The sequence below is a fragment of the Jaculus jaculus genome, chromosome 6, assembly GCF_020740685.1.
Source record: "Jaculus jaculus isolate mJacJac1 chromosome 6, mJacJac1.mat.Y.cur, whole genome shotgun sequence".
Taxonomy (NCBI): domain Eukaryota; kingdom Metazoa; phylum Chordata; class Mammalia; order Rodentia; family Dipodidae; genus Jaculus; species Jaculus jaculus.
Window position 1 is genome coordinate 147694292 of NC_059107.1, and position 23985 is coordinate 147718276.

At 39.8% G+C, this 23985-nt stretch overlaps 1 protein-coding gene across 3 annotated transcripts in view; it reads left to right on the top strand.

Annotated features, from left to right (window-relative positions):
- Positions 1-845: 845 nt before the first annotated feature.
- The window catches only part of Washc4 (WASH complex subunit 4), a 69671-nt gene continuing 46531 nt past the window's right edge, over positions 846-23985 (top strand). For 2 of the 3 annotated variants that reach the window (XM_045152405.1, XM_045152407.1), the window contains exons 1-13: positions 846-1016; positions 4711-4850; positions 7470-7523; positions 7623-7688; positions 8576-8621; positions 9402-9469; positions 12522-12604; positions 14826-14868; positions 15475-15578; positions 16885-17005; positions 20368-20491; positions 20601-20728; positions 23586-23746. In XM_045152405.1, the coding sequence (XP_045008340.1) occupies positions 956-1016; positions 4711-4850; positions 7470-7523; positions 7623-7688; positions 8576-8621; positions 9402-9469; positions 12522-12604; positions 14826-14868; positions 15475-15578; positions 16885-17005; positions 20368-20491; positions 20601-20728; positions 23586-23746 (1199 nt within the window). In that variant the 5' untranslated portion in view covers positions 846-955. Of the gene's footprint in view, positions 1017-4710; positions 4851-7469; positions 7524-7622; positions 7689-8575; positions 8622-9401; positions 9470-12521; positions 12605-14825; positions 14869-15462; positions 15579-16884; positions 17006-20367; positions 20492-20600; positions 20729-23585; positions 23747-23985 lie in introns of those variants that run through there. The other variant, XM_045152406.1, reaches the window with a different exon arrangement.

Sequence of the window (23985 nt, forward strand, 5' to 3'; positions counted from 1 at the left end):
AAAGAGAGAGAGAATGGGCACATCAGGACCTTCGGCCTCTGCAAACGAACTCCAGATGCATGTGCCACGTTGTGCATCTGACTTACGTGGCTTACGTCCTGAGGAATCGAACCTGAGTTCTTTGGTTTTGCGGGCAAGTGCTTTAACTGCTGAGCCATATCTCCAGTCTGTCCTATCTTTTTATTTTTAAGGTCACCATAGAGCTTTTCATTTAATATCCCTCTTGAAATTAAAATATAGATGTCTTAAATTTTACATTGTTATTACATTTTTGACGGATATTTATATTGTTTCCCACTAGTACCTATCATAAAGCGTGCTGTAATAAACTTTCTGTGCAAACACTACAATCCCACAGTATGTGTAAAGTAAGCGGGTAGTGAGATTCCCTACTGGGACGTTCATAAAGCCATTTCTTTTTCATAGCGGTCTATTCCCCCAAAGAAATCAGTGAGCACAGGACGTGCAGAAGAGCAGCAGGAACAGCCTTGGGGACGACGGCCAGGGCAGCATCCTTCTGGAGCACCAAGCCTTTCCCCATCAATCTCGCCCTTTTCCGGGTAGACTAGAGGGGACAACTCTCCCAAGTCTTACAGACAGCCCCGACCCAGCAAGGCGGAAACTGAAGGTGCTCCGAACTGTAGCGAACAGTGAACCTGCAAGGCTTAAGCAAGGAGGTGCGAAAACGCGGACGGGAGCTGCCGCCATGGCGACGGCATCCTCGCGCAGCGGAGGACTCGCTTTCCCAGCGGCCCCCGCGGTCCGCAGGGCTGCCAGCCGGCTGGCCGGGCCTCGCTGCGTGGGCGGGCCCAGGACCGGAAGTCACGTGCCGGGGCCGCCTGCTGGGGTGAGGCCCGGCGTCGGCGCCCGGGGCTGCTCGGGCTCTGAGGTGGGGTGTGTGTGCGTGTGTGTGTGTGTATGTGCGCGTGCGTGTGGGTGGCAGGTTCCCGCGGCGATGGCGGTGGAGACTCTGTCCCCGGACTGGGAGTTCGACCGCGTCGACGACGGCTCGCAGAGTAAGGGCGCCGGCGGGGCGAGGCCGAGGGCGGAGGGGCCCGGGGATGTCGCAGCCCCTGCGGGGAGGAGGAGGGCTGTGCGCCGCGGGGTGGACGGACGCCGCGCGGGCCGCGGGCTTTGGGGCGCGGCGTGGCCCTTCCGGTGGCCTGCGGTGGCCGGGGCCGCGGAGCGGGGCGCGCCCGGAGAGGCCGGCAGCTCCCCCGGGAGTCGCGCCCGCCCCGCCCCGCGCTCGGCCTCGGGACCTTGCCCGGTTTCTCCGCGCCTGCAGTTCTGGAAGCGTGTCCCGGTTCCCCTTTCGGTTTCCTGTTTTGCTGCTTTTCTTCTCAAACCAATAACTTTGTGAAGTTTGGGTTCCCGTCCTCAGATCCGCAGCTCTTCACACAACAATCATTTTGATCTTCTTCCGGCCTTTTTATTGGCTTTTAAGCGGAATGTTTCAGGGATGCCTGTGAGTTGTCAATGCAGCTGTCAAGATGTTTTTTTTTTTAAACACAGATCTGCTTCCCATTTTCTTCTTGCGATCGAATTGTACACTTTTTTTTTTAACTCCAACCCCCAAAAGCTTACAAATTATGTTTCACTAAAATATAGAGGTCAGACTAATTATCTTAGTAAAACTGTTTGAGATAAGACAGGGTGACAGTCTGTTTATCTTTAGTGTTAATAATCTGTGGAAGTGAGAGAAATAATACTGGGGCAAGCTGAAATCCCCCCGCCCCCCAGGTAGTCTCACTTTAACCCAGGCTGATCCGGAATTCACTATGTAGTCTCAGGGTGGCCTCAGAGATCCTCCTACCTCTCTGCCTCCCCGCAAGCTGAATACTGTTCCCAAAAGTTGTAATGATAAAAAAGAAACGGTCACAGAATTCTGAGTTATTTTACAAGCAGAGATGATAATCCCCCAAATTTATTTTTGCTTCTTAAGGAAGCTGCACGCAGGATGCTGTGTGGCTTTTCAGAAAACACTTAACACACAAGTATGCATAAAAAGTAATCTTTATAGGAGGGCAAAATAATTTTTTTTTGGATGATATTGTGTACTTCCTGTACTAAAACAAACTGCACTTTACCATTTATGTTGTTTGCTTTTTCCTTTTCTTTCTTTCTTTTTTTTTTTGTGGGCAAAGGTCCTTTGCTTGAATATCTGACAAAAGTTAAAATGAAGATATGTTACTGATTTGCAAATGATTGAGTCTGAAGTAGAATGATCAGATTCAAGATTTACTCAGATTGTGATGGGGAGGAAATATGATGGAGAATGGAATTTCAAAGGGGAAAGTGTGGGGGGGAGGGAGGGAATTACCATGGGATTTTTTTTGTAATCATTGAAAATGCTAATAAAAATTTAAAAAAAAAAAGATTTACTCAGTAATTTTGTACACTCCTGTTGAGGTCCACAAGGGGAGGACTGTTTGGGGAAGGAAGGGAATTAGGCAGAGGGAAAAGGGAAGGACAGTGGGGTGGAGGGACAAATTAGACCAAAGCATGATATCACATATATATGAAGATTCCACCATAAAAAACCTGTTACTTTTCATGCTAAGCTAAAAAAGTTAATTGAAAAGGATAAGACAGGGAATTGCATCTGTTGGAGGGAAAGAAGTGTGTTACATGGGACCTTGAAGTTCTTGAAACCTTTGTACCTTATCTTTTACTAGTTTCACAGCTATTCATTGTCTTAACCACAGGGAACTTTAGTGTTTCTATAGGTTTTCTGTTTGCTTCCACCTTGTGGATCCTGAGAGGGAGTGATTTATTAGCGTGTTTTTCTAGCATTGTATTAACACTTTTGCTGGTCAAATGAAGCGTTGGTCATTTCCTGTGTTACAGAATAAGACCACATTGTGGAGTTGTGAAAACTGTTCTGTTAGCTTGTAAGGAAGAGATTTCTCTGTACCTGATTTTCATTAATTTTTGGACCATGAATCATATCTAGACTAAATATTTTCCAAAATTACCTATATTAATGCTACAATAAGACAGAAATCTTTTTAAAATAATTTTTGTTCATTTTTATTTATTTATTTGAGAGTGACAGAGAGAGAGAGGGAAAGAGACGGATAGAGAGAGAATGGGCACGCCAGGGCTTCCAGGCACTGCAAACGAACTCCGTGTGCCCCCTTGTGCATCTGGCTAGTGTGGGTCCTGGGGAAACGAGCCTCGAAGTGGGGTCCTTAGGCTTCACAGGCAAGCGCTTAACGGCTAAGTCATCTCTCCAGCCCTAAGACAGAAATCTTAATGAGTTTAAATGGTGTCACCTGATTCAGAGCATTAGTGGGAAAATATAGGAGAATCTGGAGCGAGATCTTTATATTTTAATATAGCATGAGTCAGAACATACTTGATCTTAGAGTCACTTCAAAGTGCAAATTGAAAGACAAATTTTTTTTAGAAGATAAAGGTTGACTAAAGTTAAAAACATCAATAAAAGTGATTGAATTGATGTTGAGTTTGCTGTTTTAGGAATAAATAATGAATTCTGAGGTATGAGATGACATTTAAAAAAATTTGCGAGGACAAAGAGGCAGACTGAGAGAAATGAGTATGGCTGTGCCTCACACCACTGCAAAGGAACTCTAGATGCATGGGCCACTTTGTGGGTGTGGCTTTATGTGGGGGATGGAACCCAGGCTGTCAGGCTTTGCAAACAATTGCCTTTAACTGCTGAGTCATCTCCCCATCCCCTGAAAATTTTTTTTAAATTAATTCTGGTGGATAGGCATTGAAAAATCTAGCTTACTCAATTGGCTATAAGCTTCAAGTCATGTGTAAGCTCTGTAAATACCAGCATAGTTCTGTGCTTAAACAGTGTATTTTATCTGGCTTTTCCAACATGACTGAGATAATTATAATAATTGTAACAGTTTGCTAATCTTGAGGCATTGCAGAAATAGTATACTATAGCAGGTATAAAACCATTTAAAAACAGTTCAGTGTATGGAATTAGTTAACATTTTTTCTAGTTAGGCTCTTGTTCTAGCCCAGGCTGACCTGGTATTCACTCTGTAGTCCCAGGCTGGCATGTAATTCACATGGATCCTCCTACCCCAGTGCCCTCCCCCACCTCCCTGCAGCCCCCCCCCCCCCAGCACCACCACATTTTGAAATTAGCTCTGTAACAACACAGATTTTTGTATCTGCTTCATGTCTGATGATGGAATTTTTTTTTTTTTTTTTTTTTGGTAACAGTTGTGTATGACTAAAGCAGTATAGAATTAGGACACTGAGCTGTGGGAGAATATTTCTTAGTCTGGGGAAGAAGTAGGCTGCAACTTTAGAAATTGCTTTACACATTTCATTTTTTTTTTTTCTTTTGAGACAGGGTCTCATGTTAGCCCAGGCTGGCCTAAAACTTGCTTTGATCTTATACTTAGAATCCCCCTGCTTCTACCTCCCTAGTGCTGGAGTTACCCACATGGGCCATTACACCCAGTTTTAGGTGGTGCTGGGGGTCAAACCCAGGGTTGCCTCCATGCTAAGCAAACATTCTACTAAGCTACATCCCCATAATTAACTATTTCATATATTTGGAGACAGTTTAAAGCTGAATTATTGTTTAACTTGGGAACCTTATTTTCAGGCAGCCCAGGCAGTCCAAAGTAATAATTATCTGTGCCTTGCCGCAACTTTAGACGTGACTCAAAGCAAGTGTACTGTCATCTTGTGACATTCTGCTTTAAAATTTAAATGTAGAAATTCATGCTGAAGTTCAGCTCAAGAACTACGGAAAATTTCTTGAGGAGTATACATCACAATTGAGAAGAATTGAGGATGCTCTGGATGATTCAATTGGAGATGTTTGGGATTTCAATCTTGATCCTATAGCACTAAAGGTTTGTAGTCATTTGAGTTTTTTTATACTTATGTATGTATGTTTAGGACATGTGCATCTTGGCTCTTTTTTTTTTTTTTTAGTTTTCTGAGGTAGGGTCTCACGCTAGCTCAGGTTGACCTGGAATTCACTATGTAGTCTCAGGGTGGCCTCAAACTCACGGTGATCCTCCTACCTCTGCTTCTCAAGCACTGGGATTAAAGGTGTGTGCCACCATGCCTGGCTTGACTGTCATTTCTAAAAGTAGGAAAATATTTTTATTTGAAATCTAAGAGTGAAAAGAAACTTGGAGGGAATTGTTTGGAACTAGTTTCTTTTTCTGTAAGCCCCACAGGTTTTTTTTTTTTTTTTTATAGTGTGATGACGTTTTTTAAAAAAAATTTTATTAACATTTTCCATGATTTCAAAATATATCCCATGGTAATTCCCTCCATCGAGCCCCACAGTTTTTTAAAATACGTTTTTTGAAAGAATTAGAGAAACCCAAAATATTATGGCACAAGTGCCAACTATTTGAGCTAGTCTTTTTTTTTTTTTTAATTTTATCAAAGTGAAGAAAGCTGGATGGAATACTTAGGCTTTGTTCCTTTTTATTGAGGTTATTTTACATACAGTCAAATACACAGTTTTTTTTTTGTGTGTGTGGTTGGGTTGGTATATGCACATATACTGACATTTTATTTTATTTTATTTTTGTTTTTTCGAGAGAGGGCCTCACTCTAGCCCACACTGACCTGGAATTTACTGTACAGTCTTAGGCTGGTCTTGAACTCACAGTGATCCTCCTATCTTAGCCTCCTAAGTGCTGGGATTAAAGGTTTGCACTACCACACCAGGCAGATTTCATTATTCTTGTTGAACACATAGCCCATGTGATACATATCCTCATATCCTAATAAAGATATAAAACATTTAAATTATTTCCAAAAGTTCCTTTGCTTGATATTGGGAGTCTTTTATAAAGGTGTGTGTGTGTGTGTGTGTGTGTGTGTGTGTGTGTTTGTGGGTTCTTTGGGGTCTCTTGCTGCTGCAAATAGATGCGAGGTGCTTGTACCCTTTTTTGCATGTGGCTTTCATGGGTACTAGGGAATTAAATCTGGGCTGGCAGGCTTTGTAGGCAAGCACCTTTAACCACCCCCATATTGAGGATCTTAATGTGGGAATCATTTTCTTTCTTAATTTAATTAATTAATTTATTTGAAAAGAGAGAAAGAGAGAGGAAATTGAGAGAAAGGGCATGCCAGGGCCTCTGCCCACTGCAAATGAACTCCAGATAAATGTTCTGCCTTGTGCATTTGGCTTATGTGGGTACTGGGGAATCAAGCCTGGGTCCTTAGGCTTTGCAGGCAAACAGGTTAACCGCTAAGTCATCTCTCCAGCCCTGGGGAGTACTTTCTTATGTATGTAAAGCCTTGTACTCTTATCTTTATTGACTTTGAGGTGTTTCTATCTGGTTGTGTCTTTGAAACAGTGGTCTATTTGCTGAGTATTTAGGCTCTAATACTGTCTTAAGTCACACATTTAGCTTTCTAAAATTACAACTTTCTTGATGTGTAACTCATGATACACCCTTTAAAAAATTTAACTTTTTAATTAAAAAAATTTTTTTTTTTTTTTTTTGGTTTTTTCAAGGTAGAGTCTCATTCTGGTCCAGGCTGACCTGGAATTAACTCTGTCATCTCAGGGTGGCCTTGAACTCATGGCAATCCTCCTACCTCTGCCTCCCGAGTGCTAGGATTAAAGGCGTGTGCCACCACGCCCGGCTAAAAATTTTTTTATTTATTTATTTACTTGAGAGCGACAGACACAGAGAGAAAGACAGATAGAGGGAGAGAGAGAGAATGGGCGCGCCAGGGCTTCCAGCCTCTGCAAACGAACTCCAGATGCATGCGCCCCCTTGTGCATCTGGCTAACGTGGGACCTGGGGAACCGAGCCTTGAACCAGGGTCCTTAGGCTTCACTGGCAAGTGCTTAACCGCTAAGCCATCTCTCCAGCCCTTAATTTTGTTTTTTGTTTTTTTTTAAATTTTATTTATTTATTTATTTGAGAGCGACAGACACAGAGAGAAAGACAGATAGAGGGAGAGAGAGAGAATGGGTGCGCCAGGGCTTCCAGCCTCTGCAAACGATCTCCAGATGCGTGCGCCCCCTTGTGCATCTGGCTAACGTGGGACCTGGGGAATGGAGCCTTGAACTGGGGTCCTTAGGCTTCACAGGCAAGCGCTTAACTGCTAAGCCATCTCTCCAGCCCTGTTTTTTAAGGCTGGGTCTTATTGTAGCCCAAGCTGCTTGGAACTTGGCTTCCTGAGTGCTAAGATTATATGCATAAGCTACTATGCTGAAATTTAATTCATCCATTTACATTTACATTTTAATTTTTTTGTTTTTTGAGGTAGAGTGTTGCTGTAATCTAGGCTGACCTAGAGTTGGATTAGGTCATTGCAGCATGATGGGCCCAGGTTGAAGCCATTTCTTCTTGAGCTTGTCTACTTTGCTTATTATATTGTCATTGAGATTGGCTGATACAGAGAGGAGTTTGATGCTGGGCCCAGTACAGGCTTTTACGTGGTTTACATGGAACTCACTTCAGACTAAAATGTTTTCTCCTTTGTTTCTGTAGCTTTTGCCATATGAACAGTCTTCTCTTTTGGAACTCATAAAGACTGAAAACAAGGTATACAGTCCTAACCCTAAAATGAGTTGAAGATGATCTCATCTGTTGTAATCTTTTATAAAATTTATTCCATTTTTATCTTTCCACTCATGAAACTAGGTTTTAAATAAAGTCATCACTGTTTATGCTGCACTTTGTTGTGAAATCAAGAAATTGAAATATGAGGTAATTATATTCTTACTATAAAACATTAAAAACAGATTATTTAAAAGCAAATGTGGGCTTATCTATGTGCAATGTGCAGTAAGCACCAACCACTGAATGACTCATTTAGAATAACAGTAATGCTTCCATTAACTGAGCACCTGCTATGTGCCAAGCAGCATACTGACATGTTAATTCTCTTTTATTTACTTATTTATTTTATTTTTAATTTATTTGAGAGAGGGGGAGAGAGAATGGGTGCCTCAGTGCCTTCAGCAGCTGTAAACAAACTCCAGATTCACGTGCCCCTTGCATGCATGTGCGACATTGCATGCTTGAGTCACTGTGCGTCTGGCTTACGTGGGGACCTGGAGGTTTGAACAGGAATTCTTAGGCTTCGTGCGCAAGCACCTTAATTGCTAAGCCATCTCTTCAGCCCTTACATGTTAATTTTTACAACTCAAGGGAGGTAGGTGAGGAAGAGATGAATAAACTGAGGCTTAAATAGGTGTCACTATTATTAATTCTTCTGAGTCTAGGTTTACATATCTCTATAATTGGTGATTTCTGTCACACATACTGGCTAGCCAAATAGAGCTCCTTTTCAAAAAAGTTTCCAACCTTTCAATGGCTTTATTATTACTTTTCCTTATAAGTGCCACAGGCTCAGGTAGAATGAATAAACATTTTTCTCTGTATCCCTTTTTGATATTCTGTAATTGCTGATTGAGCTGGTAGGAGGATGTTTGTATATCAGTAGTTTTGGTACTCTGAAGATAAATTGCATTTTTAAGCTGTTTTTAGTATTTAAATACATTAACGTGTAAACATGCCCTCTGACTTTAGAATTAAGAGAGCATAGGATTTGAAACAATTTAAAAAATTATTTTGATTTTTTTTTAAAACAGGCTGAAACTAAGTTCTACAATGGCCTGTTGTTTTATGGAGAAGGAGGTAAGTATTAAAATTTCGAAATTGGAATGTGATGATAACTTAGGCAGTTGATATTAGCAAAAATTAACAGTTCTCCACTTAACGTGCCGTAATGTATAAGTGAGAAAAGTAGCACTGACACTGCTGATGGACTTGGCTTGGCCAGTGGGTGACAGAGCTGAGCGATGAAGCCGTGGTTTACCTGCTGTGGCTGGAGCACAGTGAGACAGAGGGTGACTTTGCAATGTTGGGTTCATGATTGCTTCTTTTTTTCTCTTCAGTGTAAAAGCTGTGCTTTCAGTACTATACAGATTTGAAGGAGATGCCCTAGTGGGAAAACCAAATTATCACATCTTTTTTTTTTTCTTTTCTTTTCATTTCAAGGCAGGGTCTCATCTAGCTCAGGCTGATCTGGAATTCGCACTATGTAGTCTCAGGCTGGCCTCAAATTTATGGCAATCCTCCTACCTCTGCTTCCCAAGTGCTGGGATTAAAGGCGTGTGCCACCACACCTGGCTCCAAATCACATCTTTTTAAATAAGTTTATTTACTTATTTACTTGGGGTTGGGGAGAGAGGAAGAGAGAATGGGTGTGCTAGGGCCATTCCAGATGCTTGTTGTCACCTTGTGCATCTAGCTTATGTGGATGCTAGGGAATTGAACCTACATCCTTAGGCTTTACAGGCAAGCACCTTAACTGCTAGGTCATCTCTCTAGCCCCAAAACACATATTTTTCTTTGTTATTATTGGTTTTAAGTTAAAAAAAACTAAATTTAGTACTTTCTATTGTTTTTTTAAAGCCACAGATTCCAGCATGGTGGAAGGTGATTGCCAGATTCAAGTGGGGAGATATATCTCATTCCTGCAGGTAACTGATTTTTATTTTCTCTTGAGCTTTTTCTTTTGAAGTTTACATACATTATATGCAGTTAAAAAGCTTTGAGAGCACTTCTAGGGCATGGGCTGAGCGCTGCAGGAGTCGGCCAGGAGGGCGCCTCCCCCAGAACATGAATGCAAGCCTGATAAAACAATTTCTGCCTCTAAGCCATGGCATATCATTTGTAAAGAAATACCATGTTGGGAAACAGTCTTCAAGAGAGGCTAGATGAGCTCACAGTTTCAACAGATCACCCTCAGCTTGCCCTGCAAGTTCTGCTTCAGTTTGATAAGGCTATGAACTCAGTAGTGACCCAGAGGGTCAGGAACAGAGTTAATATCAGGGGCTTTCTAAATTTGTACAGATCCTGTGATAGTGTGTGGACTTTTATATTGAATGATGTTGAATTCAAAGGAGTTATGGAACTTATTAAAGTGGATAAAGTGAACATTGTGCCTGAAGCCATAAGAATATGGGTTCTACCACCATGGAATAGATAGGTTAGATGGCTTTTCATGCCATCTTTTGTTTTTCATCGCCTTTGGAAGAAAAGCATAGAAGAGACTCTTTAATTTGTTCTAGCATTGTAAGCATGACCATACTGCTCTACTTCAGAGAACTGCAGCAGAACAAGGCCTATAAATTTGTACTCTACACAGACAGCATGAACAAATTAACTCTTTTTAAATGACAAATCAAAAATAATCACCTTCCTAAGAAGATTGTTTAATAAACTTCGAAAACACGCACAACAAAGGTTTTGAAACATTCTGGTGCTAATTGTATACGCCAAGAGTACAACACTTAATTAGCATGGGGTTATAGTTCAGAAGATCATAACTCTCAAATGATTTCCAAGCACTTTTAGGGGACGAAGTTTCTTTATGGACAGTTTATAACCCATGCCGTTAAGAACTTTCATAGTGAATATAAAATGTTGTTTGAGTCAATTTAAAGTGGTGATGCAGTAGCATATCTGTGTGATGCCTTAATCCCAGCACTCCAGTACTCAGAAGGCTGAGATAGGATTATGAATTCCAGCCTATTTGGACTACTATAAACCCTGCCTTTAAAAAATTATTTTCCATGGAGGTTGTTAATAAAAAAAAAATTGAAGCCGGGTGTGGTGGCACATGCCTTTAATCCCAGCACTTGGGAGGCAGAGGTAGGAGGATCGTCGTGAGTTTGAGGGCACCCTGAGACTGCAAAGTGAATTCCAGGTCAGCCTGGGCTAGAGTAAGACCCTTCCTTGAAAAACAAAAAACCAAAAAAAAAAAAAAAAAAAAATTGAAAAAAATTAGTTTCAAAAACTTTAAAATGTATTTAGATCTCTCTAGTTGTGTAGACGTTCCATTTGTCAAATGTTTTATGAACCTAGCATTTGTTACAAATTCTCCTTGGTATTAGGTAAATAACAGTACTTACAAACAACAGGAATTGGGCTGGAGAGGTGGTTTAGTGGTTGAGGCATTTGCCTGTGAATTCTGAGGACTTAGCCTCAGTTCCCCAGTACCCACCTAAGCTGGATGCACAAGGTGGTGCATGTGTTTGGAGTTCATTTGCAAGTGGTTAGAAGCCCTGGTGTGCCCTTCTTTATTTGCCTCCCCCTCTCAAATAAAATAAAATATATATATTTTAAAACCCCGGAAGAAATTTTTGTCCTCATAGAGCTTAAAACTTAGAATTGAGGGCTAGAGAGATAGCTTAGTAATTAAGGCACATGCCTGCAAAACTTTTAACAACCCAGGTTTGATTCCCAGTACCCATACCCATGTAAAGCTAGATAAATAAAGTGGGTTAGACATCCAGAGTTGGTTTGCAGTGGCATGACGCTGTGGTGTGCCTGTTCTGTTTCTTCTGTCTTTCTCCTTGAAAGTAAATATTTAAAAACAAAAAGAAACACTTAGAATTAGCCTCTGCATGTGTATACAGGGGTATGCATGCACATCTTCATACATCATGCCACACACATACATGCACATAGCATATACTACACCCTCTCCCTCCCAAAACAAAAAGCAACCTAGAGTAGCTGTAGGTTTATCCATGTTTTAAGTATTTTAGACACAAATTGTTTTAAAAATTGTTTAAAAGTTGAGAGCTAGGGCAAGAGGGGATGGCTTAGCAGTTAGGGAGCTTGCCTGTGAAGCCTAAGGACCCAGGTTTGATTCTTCAGGACCCATGTAAACCAGATGTACAAGGTGGCACATGTGTCTGGAGTTTGTTTGCAGTGGCTGGAGGCCCTGGCTTGCCCACTTATTTTCTCTATCTGCCTCTTTCTCTCACTCAAAATATTTTTTAAAAAAGTTGAGAGCTCATAAAAAATGTGTGTGTGTGTGTGTATAATTTATTTTGGGTTGTCGAGGTAGGGTCTCACTCTAGCTCAGGTTGACCTGGAATTCACTATGTAGTTTCAGGGTGGCCTCCAACTCACAGTGATCCTCCTACCTCTGCCTCCCAAGTGCTGGGATTAAAGGCATATGCCACCACGCCTGGCTCTATGAAATATTTTTTCAGAAGGTCTGAGACCTTGTAGATCTGAATTAATTAATGACAAACATCCTTGAGGTAAGTGATCCCTGTGTGCCAACCCTTCTTAGAGATGTGATTACCGATAAAAATATTTGAAGTTATTTTATAGCAAAAGAAATCTATAGATTGCTTTCTTTTGTCATGCCTCCTAAATAGCCTTTGAACTGTTTCATTCATTTAGAAGCAAGTGTTAGCCACTGTGGTAGGCAGTGGGTATTCAAGGAAAGAATGAATTAGGATAGGAATTATATGAGTAAATTAAATGCCAAACTTAAGTAGAAGTGTGAATGAGATGCAGTGGTAGCAGCAGTAGGGATGACCCTGCCATTCAGGAGGTGAGTGAAATGTGATTAATTGAAGGATATATGTAAGTTGACTGGCTGCTGGGTAACTGAAGATTTTACTGGGAAACTGATTCATTTTTGTTATATTTGTTACTGTAAAATTTAATTGAAAAATTGGTGACATTTGTAAATCAAGGTTGTAATGTTCACTTACTTTGTCATTCTAGGAACTTTCTTGTTTTGTTACAAGGTGCTATGAAGTGGTCATGAATGTAGTTCATCAGCTGGCTGCCCTCTACATCAATAACAAGTAATGGATTTTAGAAATATTTTTGCCTTTATAATAAAAGATACCGGAAACACTTTTCTAAAAACTAATGATTTGTTAATTTATTCATTCATTCAGCAATCTTTAAAATTTTGTTTTTAATATTTTTATTTGTTTTCAAGGAGAGAGAGAAAGATCATGTCTAGGCCTTTTGTTGCTACAAAGGAATTCCAAATGCACGTGCCACTTTGTGCATCTGGGTTTATGTGGGTACTGGGGAATTGAACCTAGTCCGTCAGGCTTTGCAAGCAAGCACCTTAACCGCTGAGCCCTTTCTGAATCCTTTTTTTTTTTTTAAAGTTTTAAGTACTACTTGTGCATAATTTGTTTTTTAAAATTTTTTATTAACAATTTCCATGATTATAAACAATATCTCATGGTAATGCCCTCCCTCCCCCCAGTTTCCCCTTTGAAATTCCATTCTCCATCATATCCCCTCCTCCTCTCAGTCTCTCTTTTATTTATTTTTTATTTATTTATTTATTTTTTATTTTTAATTTTTTGTGTATTTTCATTTATTTGAGAGTAACAGACAGAGAGAGAAAGAGGCAGATAGAGAGAAAGAGGCAGATAGAGATAATGGGCGCACCAGGGCCTCCAGCCACTGCAAATGAACTCCAGACGTGTGTGCCCCCGGCTAACATGGATCCTGGGGAATAGAGCCTCGAACTGGGGTCCTCAAGCTTCATAGGCCAGTGCTTAACTGCTAAGCTATCTCTCTAGCCCTCTCTTTTATTTTGATGTCATCATCTTTTCCTCCTATTATGATTGTCTTGATGCACCACTTCTTGAATCTTGATTTATGTGGGTACTGGAATTGAACCTGAGCTGTCAGGCTTTGCAAGCAAGCACCTTTAACTGCCATAATTTCTGTTTTTAATATGTGCCTTTTAATGGCCAAGCCATCTCTACAGCCCTTAATGCAATTTCTTTCTTTTTTTGGGGGGGGGGTTTGAGGAAGGGTTTCTCTCTAGCCCAGGCTGGCCTGTAATTCACTATGTAGTCTCAGGGTGGTCTCGAACTCTCGCCAGTCCTCCTACCTCTGCCTCCCGAGTGCTGCAATTAAAGGCATGTACCGCCATGCCCAGCTCGCCCTGGTTCATTCTTTTTTTTTTTAATTTTTTTATTATTTTTTAAAAAATTTTTATTAACATTTTGGTTCATTCTTTATAGTTAATTTTTCCTGCACCTGATCTGTAATTATATGCTTTATTGAGGTATATGACTAGGACTTTTAGTGCTGAGAACTGAGGCCCAGATTCATTACCAGCTTAGGCCTTGTTCTTTCTGGTCACGCATTCATTGTTTTTCATACTGTACCGTGTTCCATCATAACTCCCTAAATCATGTATTTCTTAGTATGGTGTTTGTATTTCTTCTGGCTCTTCACTGAAGTCCTTCAGTGAAGCCTTTCCTGACATGTAATTCTAAGATTTCCCTTCCTTACTCTTTCATATAAGGATGAAGTAGTTTGGAATTGTTTAATTGCCTTTCACAATGTTCATTCTGTCTTCTGGAATATCTATATGTAGTTTGATATATAAGTGCTATATTAATTGAGTAAATTGAATAAGAAGTAAAATTGAACTTTCTGTAGATTACCCCATTGATGCTGTCTTAGAAGTTTGCATTGCTTGTTAGTAGGATGACTTAAAGTGAACCTGACTGAAGAAAGGACTTTTTCTCAGATGCTAATTTGGATAGAATACAGACCCTAGTTTGTAATTGAGAAATTCTGATAGTTTAGAGAGAGATGATTATCTTTGTTTTTATCCCCAGGTATATCCTTTAGGTTTAAATGACTAAGGTTATGGCCCCCTGTAGTCCTGTTCTTACTTATGAGTTAGGGTTCAGGCAAACATAGCTATGACACTGTTGGTTAGTTCTTCATTGAGAAAACGGAGTATGGTACTAATTCCCTAGATTTCTTTTTTTTTAAAAAAATATCTATTTAATTATTTATTTATTTAGAGAGACAGAAAATGAGGCAGATGGAGAGAACGGGTGTGCCAGGGCCTCTAGCCACTGCATACAAACTCCAGATGCATGTGGCACCTTTGTCTTTGGCTTTATGTGGGTTCTGGGGATCACAATATTAAATACATACTGAACAAGACTTTTGCTCATAAGTTTTTTTCTTGAAGTAAGAATGAACTCTGACCAAAAGGGACATTTTTTTCACTTGGATGTTATTTTATTACAGGATTGCACCTAAAATTATAGAGACAACTGGAGTTCATTTTCAGGTAAAAGTTAATTTTTCTTGACCTGTAAATCTAATTTTTACTATATGTACTTTGGAATTACAGACTTGGAAGTATTAGAAATAGTATAAGACTTTGGGAGTGGGAAGTGTTTCCAACTATGGAATTGATGAAGTATTACTACTCATTGTCTTCTTAACTCCTTTTCCTGGTCGTGGCTACTGCAGATGATCAAGTAGTCCCTTTGGACAATGAACAAATGGGCAGTGTCACAAGTAGGGAAGAGTACTGAACAAGGTGTCCTCTCTCTCTCTTTTTTTTTCTTTTTCTTTTTTACCTTTTTTGAGGTAGGGTCTTGCTTTAGCCAGGCTGACCTGGAATTTACTATGTAGTTAGTCTCAGGCTAACCTTGAACTCAGCGATCTTCTACCTCTGCCTCCCGAGTCCTGGGATTAAAGGCGTGCACCACCATGCCTGGCCTCAAAGTGTTCTCTATTTAAGGCTAATTAGTGCCATTTGAGGATCAAACCTGTAGCTTAACAAACTGATTTACCCCTTTACATTTAACCCAAATAGATTTTACTTTTAAAATTCACATGAGACTTCTAACTAGTGACTAAATGATAATCATTAAAGGTTTTTTGACAGACTATGTATGAACACTTGGGAGAACTGCTAACAGTTTTGCTTACCCTGGATGAAATTATTGATAATCATGTCACATTGAAAGACCACTGGACTATGTACAAAAGGTACACTAACTATGATAGTTTTAATTACCTTTTATTTGGTATGGCTAGTGTGCTAGTTTTGGCATGGACTAACCAAATATAAATAATTTCTTGAGATGACATAGTAATCTGTACTGATAGTGTTTTGTGTTTAATATTTTCATGAAGGCAGTATTCTCTAATGCTAAATGGACTTGTTTGAGAGAGTGCTCTGACTATATTAAGCACTCAGAAATACTGTAGAGTGTTCACTTGGCCTACCCTAGGACTTATATTTGTTTTTTCACTGTGTTCTGTTCAGGTGGAAGGTTTTTTTTTTTTTTTTTTTTTTTTTTTTTTTAAATATGACAGAGAGAATTGGCATGTCAGGGCCTCTAGCTGCTGTAGTCAGACTCTAGACACATGCACCACCTTGTGCACCTGGCCTACATGGGTTCTAGCAAACACTTTAACTTCTTTTTTTTTTTTTTTAAATTTTTTATTTATTTATTTGAGAGCGACAGACACAGAGAGAAAGACAGGTAGAGGGAGAGAGAGAGAATGGGCGCGCCAGGGCTTCCAGCCTCTGCAAACGAACTCCAGACGCGTGCGCCCCCTTGTGCATCTGGCTAACGTGGGACCTGGGGAACCGAGCCTTGAACCGGGGTCCTTAGGCTTCACAGGCAAGCGCTTAACCGCTACGCCATCTCTCCAGCCCCACTTTAACTTCTTAGCCATCTCTCCAGCCCTGGGTAGAAGTTTTTATTTATTTTTTAATAAATATATGCATACACACACACACACACACACACATTTATTTGAGAGAAAGAGAGAGAGAAAGAGGCAGACAAGAGAGATGGGCATGTCAGGGCCTTCAGCCACTCCAAATCAACTCCAGATGCATGCACCACCCTGTATATTTGGTTTGTGTGGGTCCTGGGGTTTGAACCTGGGTCCTTTGGCTTTGTAGGCAAGTGTCTTAACTGCTAAGCCATCTTTCCAGTTCCACTGGTGAAAGTTTTTGTTGTTGAGTTTTGTTTCATTTTATCAGTTGCCCTAGAATTTTCTTATTAAATTTTATTCAGTTTACAAATAGTCATTCCATATATGGCGTATACATAGAGCAACGGGCATTTGAATTTCAGGAGATAGAAACACAAGGAATATTAGAATTGTCCTCTTCCAGTTTTCTTTTTTCTTTTTTTTTTTTCTCTTCCAGTTTTCAAATGCATAGAGCCAAAGAAGAATGATAGATATACTAGATAAAAAATTTTGATTCTTAGAAAATTTTTACTTTCTTGAGAATTCATTAAATAGATTTAAGATCTTTCATTACATCTCCTACAAGGTTATTGAAATCTGTTCATCACAATCCTTCAAAATTTGGAATTCAGGAAGAAAAATTGAAGCCATTTGAAAAGTTCTTGCTAAAGCTAGAAGGGCAGTTACTTGATGGAATGATATTCCAGGTAAGTAGGACTCTGTCCTATTATAACAAATGGGCTCACTTTGGTAGGATACTGTTGAATTTCTTTTTCTTTGCAAAGTGCTTTGGCTTAAAAAGTCTATGATGTAGTCACATATTAATCTGTAGGAGCAAACAAAATGAAAAGTATAGTGATTGCGGGTGGGTTTTCAAAAAAATTAGTAGGATAAAACTGAGCTAGGTTTGGTATGGTACTTTTTTTTTTTTTTTGCTTTTTTGGGTTTTTTTGTTTTGTTTTTTTGAGGTAGGGTCTCACACTAGTCTAAGCTGACCTGGAATTCAATTCACTCTGTCGTCTCAGGGTGGCTTTGAACTCACAGCAGTCCTCCTACCTCTGCCTCCCGAGTGCTGGGATTAAAGGCGTGCGCCACCACGCCCGGCTGGTATGGTACATTTTTGTAGGTTGAGTCAGGAGGATCAAAAGTCTTCAAGAATTCAAATGTTGGGGAGATAACCTTGTAACCACAAGCACCTGAGTTTTGATCCCTAGACTCACATAACACCAAGTGTGGTAGCATGTGCCTGTAAGCCCCACTCTGGGGAGGCAGAAACAATATAATCCTTGGGTTTTGTTGGCCAGTTGATCTAGTAAAATTAGTATACTGCAGGATCAGTAAGAGACCCTATCTCAGAAAGTAAGGTGGAGAATAATTGAGGGAAACATGATAACAACCTCTGGCCTCTCCACATGCTTCCACACACATACTTGTATACACATGCACACTTCACAACATTTACAGAAGCAAAGAAAAAAAACCCCAAAACATTTTAAACTAAGGATTAAGATGTAAAACCTAGACATTTGCATCAAGTATTGTTTGTTTCTAGCTCTAGATTTGATGCCTGAGATTACCTTTAAAAAAATTTTTTTTTTGTTTTTTTAATTTGAGAGTGACACAGAGAGAAAGGCAGATAGAAAGAGAGAATGGGTGCACCAGGGCCTCCAGACACTGCAAATGAACTCCAGATGCATGCGCCCCCTTGTGTATCTTGCTTATGTGGGTCCAGGGGAATCGAGCCTCAAACTGAGGTCCTTAGCTTCACAGGCAAGCACTTAACTGGTAAGCCTTCTCTCCAGCCCTTGAGATACCTTTATCAAGTGTGGAGGGCTGAGGATGCAGCTCAGTGGTAGAGTGCTTGTTTAGTTTACCTTGATTTAATTCCTAGCACTGTAAGACTAAAAAAAAATGATGGATGTGGTGGCACACGCCTTTAATACTAGCACTTGGGAGACAAAGGTAGCGGGATTGCTGTGAGTTCAAGGCCACCCTGAGATACATAGTGAATTCCAGGTCAGCCTGAGCTAGAGGCAAGAACATAACTTGAAAACAAATAAACAAAACTAAGAGTTTGGTTAACTTTAGAGATATGATTTAAATCTGCACATGGTACTATCTGAATTCAAATTAGTTGAAATCATATCAAATAAAAAAATCCCTTTCTTGTCATATTTGCCACATCAGTCAGCAGCACAGAATCTGAACATGTACACCATTGCAGAAGAATCTGTTGGACAGCACACCTTGGGTAGGGTCCATCAGAGATTGTGCTAGTTTCCATTTTATCTGCCTTGTTTACTTTTAGTTCACATTTGACATGATCACATTTTTATTTTTTAAATATTTTTAATATTTTTATTTATTATTTATTAGCGGGGAGGGAGGGAGGGAGAATATGGATGTGCCAGGGCGCCTAGCCGCTGCAAATGAACTCCAGATGCATGCCATACCTTGTGTAGCTGGCTTACGTGGGACCTGGAGAATCTACCCTAGATCCTTAGGCTTTGCAGGCAAGTGCTTTAACCTCTAAGCCATCTCTCCAGCACAACATGATCACATACTTTAAAAAATGTTTATTTGAGAGAGAGAGACCATAAACAGAGTGAATGGGCACTTGAGGGCCTCTAGTCACTGCAAACAGACTCCAGACACATGTGCTACCTTATACATTTGGCTTACATGGGTACTAGGGAATCAAACCTGGCTTTACCTGCAAGTGTTTTAACCACTAAGCCATCTCTCCAGCCCATGATCACAGTTTTAACAGACTGATCTTAATTCTTAGTTTTTTAAGATCAGTTTTAGCTGTTAATCTTTTTTTTCAGAGGATATTTTTATACATACTGTAATAAAGTGCTACAAACCTAGCATCTTGGCTCTTGCCAGTTACTCTAGTGCTTGGAAGAAAGAGGCAGGATGATTACAGGTTTGAAGTCAGTCTAGGTTAGAGTGAGACCCTGCCTCAAAAGCAAACCCAACCCAGCCCATGCCAAAGAGCTAAAAAAGAAATGTGAAGAAAGTTATTGTAGATGGAAAACACAAAGTATACTCTTAAAAATGCTGAGTACCAGAAGGCATCCTGGTGCTGGGAAGAAGTGACAGGAGTGCTCAGTACTGCAATATTCTTTCACACCTTCCAAGGCTCAGGGTCTGTTGCAGAAGAGGTGGCAGAAATAATGTAAGAGCCAAAGGAAGGGTGGGACTCCTTACAACATGCTTCCCCCAGACACAAAATGGCCTGGATATCCATGACCTCACAGTGCCTGATACTACGTACACAAGACCATCATAATAGGAGGAAGAGATCTTGACATCCAAATAAAAGAGACTGATTGAGAGTGGGAGGGGATATGATGGAGAATGGAGTTTCAAAGGGGAAAGTGGGGAGAGGGGGGCATTACCATTGGATATATTTTTTTTTAATTTATTTATTTGAGAGCGACAGACACAGAGAGAAAGACAGATAGAGGGAGAGAGAGAGAATGGGCGTGCCAGGGCTTCCAGCCTCTGGAAACGAACTCCAGACGCGTGCGCCCCCTTGTGCATCTGGCTAACGTGGGACCTGGGGAACTGAGCCTCGAACCGGGGTCCTTAGGCTTCACAGGCAAGCGCTTAACCACTACGCCATCTCTCCAGCCCCCATTGGATATTTTTAATAATCATGGAAGTTAATAAAAAAATTGAAAAGAAAAAATAATTTTATTTATTAAAAAAAAAATCTGAGTAAAGGAAAAAGGGCTTCCCAGGGCATTAGCAAACAAGCCTTTCATATAGAGTAAAAGAAAAAGGGCTTTCCAGTGCATTAGCAAACAAGTCTTCCATACACACATCTCGGAGTCTCATTTTGTGTCTCTCTTTGAAATTTGGTATTTTGTTTTGATGGTGTCACCTCCCCACAGCTGGCACTCAAGTATATAAATTCATGTGTAGATACAGATATTAAAGTAAGAACCTGAGACTTTGTAAAACTTGAGTGCTGAGTACAGAAGCTCATCACATTTCACATGCAGGTGCTTGATGGCTTCTTACTGAGGTACTAATTTCTCTTCAAATGTCTCCTGTTTAGGCCTGTATAGAACAGCAGTTTGATTCTCTCAATGGAGGAGTTTTGGTATCAAAAAATAGCACTTTTGCAGAGGAGTTTGCACATAGCATTCGCTCAATTTTTGCAAATGTGGAAGCCAAACTTGGTAATGAAACTTTCATGTTTGGATTTTTGTTTATAAAGTATGCATTTTCTTTAAAACATAATTACACTATTACTAATTCTGTTTTTCTCTTATGTTGTTGCTTTGTAAGGTGAGCCTTCTGAGATTGACCAGAGAGACAAGTATGTTGGGATCTGTGGGCTTTTTGTCTTGCACTTCCAAATTTTCAGAACTATTGACAAAAAGTTTTATAAGTCTTTACTGGACATTTGTAAGAAGGTAAGTGGTTTAAATTTTATTTTTTAGTTTGAGTAGATTTTAGAAAGTAAGATAAAGCTAGAGATTTTAGAATGCTAACCTAAGGGGGGAAAATACCTGTAATGCAGAGTAACTTCTGTAAAATATACAAATAGAAGTGCGTTTTATCTTTATAAAAGAAATCTCATAGTATTTAGCTTTAAAATGTATGAGTTCAGGCTGGATAGATGGCTTAGCGGTTAAGCGCTTGCCTATGAAGCCTAAGGACCCCAGTTCGAGGCTCAATTCCCCAGGACCCACATTAGCCAGATGCACAAGGGGGCGCACGCATCTGGAGTTCGTCTATAGTGGCTGGAGGCCCTGGCGCGCCCATTCTCTCTCTCTCTCTCTCTCTCTCTCTCTCTCTCTCTCTCTCTCTCTGTATCTGCCTCTTTCTCTCTCTGTCACTCTCAATAAATAAAAATAATAAACAAAAAAAATTAAAATGTATGAGTTCCAGAAATAAATAACAGTAAAATAAAATACTCTTAATTGCATTTCATATGAGTGTATATATTGCTGGATAGTCTTTGGATTTTTATTTTATTTTATTTTATTTTTTTATTTTATTTATTTTGTTTTATTTATTTATTTTATTTTTATTTTTATTTTTATTTTATTGAGGTAAGGGTGACCTGGAACTCAATCTGTAGTCTCAGGCTGGTGTCAAAATCACTGCAGTCCTACCTCTGCTTCCTTTGTACTGGGATTAAAGGCGTGATATCATGCCTGGCTGTCATCAAATTTTTTATTTTGTTTTATTTTATTAGTGAGAGAGAGATAATGGGCATATCAGGGCACCTAGGCACTACACATGAACTCCAGAGGCATGCACCGTGCACCACCTTGTTTATCGGTCTTATGTGGGTCCTGGGGAATTGAACCTGGGTCCTTTGGCTTTGCAGGTAAGTGCCTTAACTGCTAAGCCATCTCTCCAGCCTGTCAATTTTTTTTTTCCCCCGAGGTACCTTCTTGCTCTAGTTCAGGCTAACCTAGAATTTACTATGTAGTCTCAGGGTGGCCTCAAACTCAAAGCAGCCCTCCTACCTTTGCATCCCTGGTGCTGGGATTAAAGGCGTGTGCCACCATGCCAGGCCATGTCAAAATTTTTTTAATGTTAACTTTTTATTTGCTTTTATTTCCAAAAAGCATTTTTTTTTAAAAAAGTATATTTATTTAACAATGAAAGAGAAAATGGGTGCACCAGGTCCGCCCCCCCCCCCCCCCCCCCCCCCGCAAACGAATTGCATATGCTTGAGCCAGTTTGTGCATCTGGCTTTTCTTGGATACTACAGAATCAAGCCCGGGTTCTTACGCTTTAAAGGCAGGTGCCTTAACTGCTAAGCAATCTCTCCAGCCCTCCCCCCACCTTTTTTCTTACTTTATTTATGTGTGAGAGAGAAAGGGAGAGAGAGAGAGGAAAGAAGCAAGGAAGGGAAGGAGGGAGGGAGGGAGGAAAGGAGGAAGAAAGCAATGAAAGGGGCCCATGTCAGGGCCTCTTGCTGCTGCAGATAAATTCCAGATGCATGAGCCATTTTGTGCATATGGCTTTATGTGGATACTAGTGAATTGAACCTGGGCTGGCAGGCTTTACAAGCAAGTACCTTTCACTGTTGAGGCATCTCCCCAGCACCTGCTTTCCTTTCTCTGTCTCTTTTTTTATCCTGTTTTTTTGAGACAGGGTCTTGCTATGTAACCAGCCTCAAACTCAATGATCCTTTTGCCTCAGCCTCCTGAGTGCTGGCATTAGGGGAGTACACCATGCCCAGCTTTAAAAATGTATATTTTGTATATTTAAAAATGTATATATTTTAAAAATGAATATTTTGTTATTTGAAAAAGAGAGAGAGAGAAATAGGCAGATAGAGAGAGAATGGGCATGCCAGGGTCTCTAGCCCCTGCAAATGAACTCCAGATGCATGTTCAACCTTATGCATCCAGTTTTACATGGGTACTGGGAATGCAACCTGTGTTCTTTGGCTTTGCTGTAAGCGCTTGAACTACTAACCCATTTCTCCAGTCTTTAAACAAGCTTTAAAGAAATTTTTATTTAATGATTTATTTGAGAGATAGATAGTGAGAATGGGTGTGTCAGGGCCTCCTGCCATTGCCAGTGAACTCCAGAAGTATGCACCACTTCTTGCATCTGGGCTTTACATGGGTAGTGGGGAGTCTAACCCAGGTCATCAGGGCTTTGCAAGTCTTTAACTACTGAGCCATCTTTCCAGCCCTGACTTTTTATTAGTACTACTAATACCAATATTTTCTTCTTCCTTCCTTTTCTTTGTATTTCTTCCTCTTTTTGCTACTTACTGTTACTTCTAAAATAGAAAAAATTAAAAGCAATTTTAATTAAATTAAAAATTACTATTAAAAGCAAAAGTAAAAAAATTGCTTTTAACTTTTAAAATATCTTCAGTATTTCCATGGTGTGACACCTATTTTCAGAATTGAAAATGGAGTTTGTGTGTAGTGCCATCATACTGTATAGAGCCATGAGGATCTAGCCATCTTTAGTCATCCACCTCCTGAAGTAGTCCCACTAATATGTAGTAAATAATGACATGAGGATTCCTTTTAATTTTTGATTTTTGTAATTCATTATAAAATCTTGAATGTGTTAATATGTAGGAAGAATAAGATTGTAGTGTTTTACTGCTGTAGAAATGCTCTCCTCATATTGTGATATTTCCTTAATAATACATTCAATAATACATTAAATTTTTTGTGGTAATTTTTCTTGAAATGAATTATCTTCCATGTATATTGTAGAAGTATTTCACACCTTATTGTTAAACCTGCATTTAATGATCTCCCCCCCCCCCCGTCTTTATTTCAGGTACCAGCCATTACTCTAACTGCTAATATTATTTGGTTCCCTGATAGTTTTCTGATTCAGAAAATACCAGCAGCTGCCAAACTTGTAGACAGAAAAAGTCTTCAAGCTATTAAAATACACAGGGATACTTTCCTACAGCAGAGAGCTCAGTCACTTACTAAGTAAGTATTACAAAACAACTGTAATGAAAATATTTGGATATTTTATACTGCAAGTACTTGAATTACAATACCAAATGTATGTATTAACAAAAAAGTTTCTGGGTTTATTTCTAAGAACTTTTTTCTGTTTTAATGTCTTAGGCTTCAAGTCTTCTGTTCCTTCCCCTGCGTTTATGAAAGCAATGTGCTTACATATCTAAAAAATCCAAAGGTCTAAAGCTTAAAGAGGAAATTGTAGT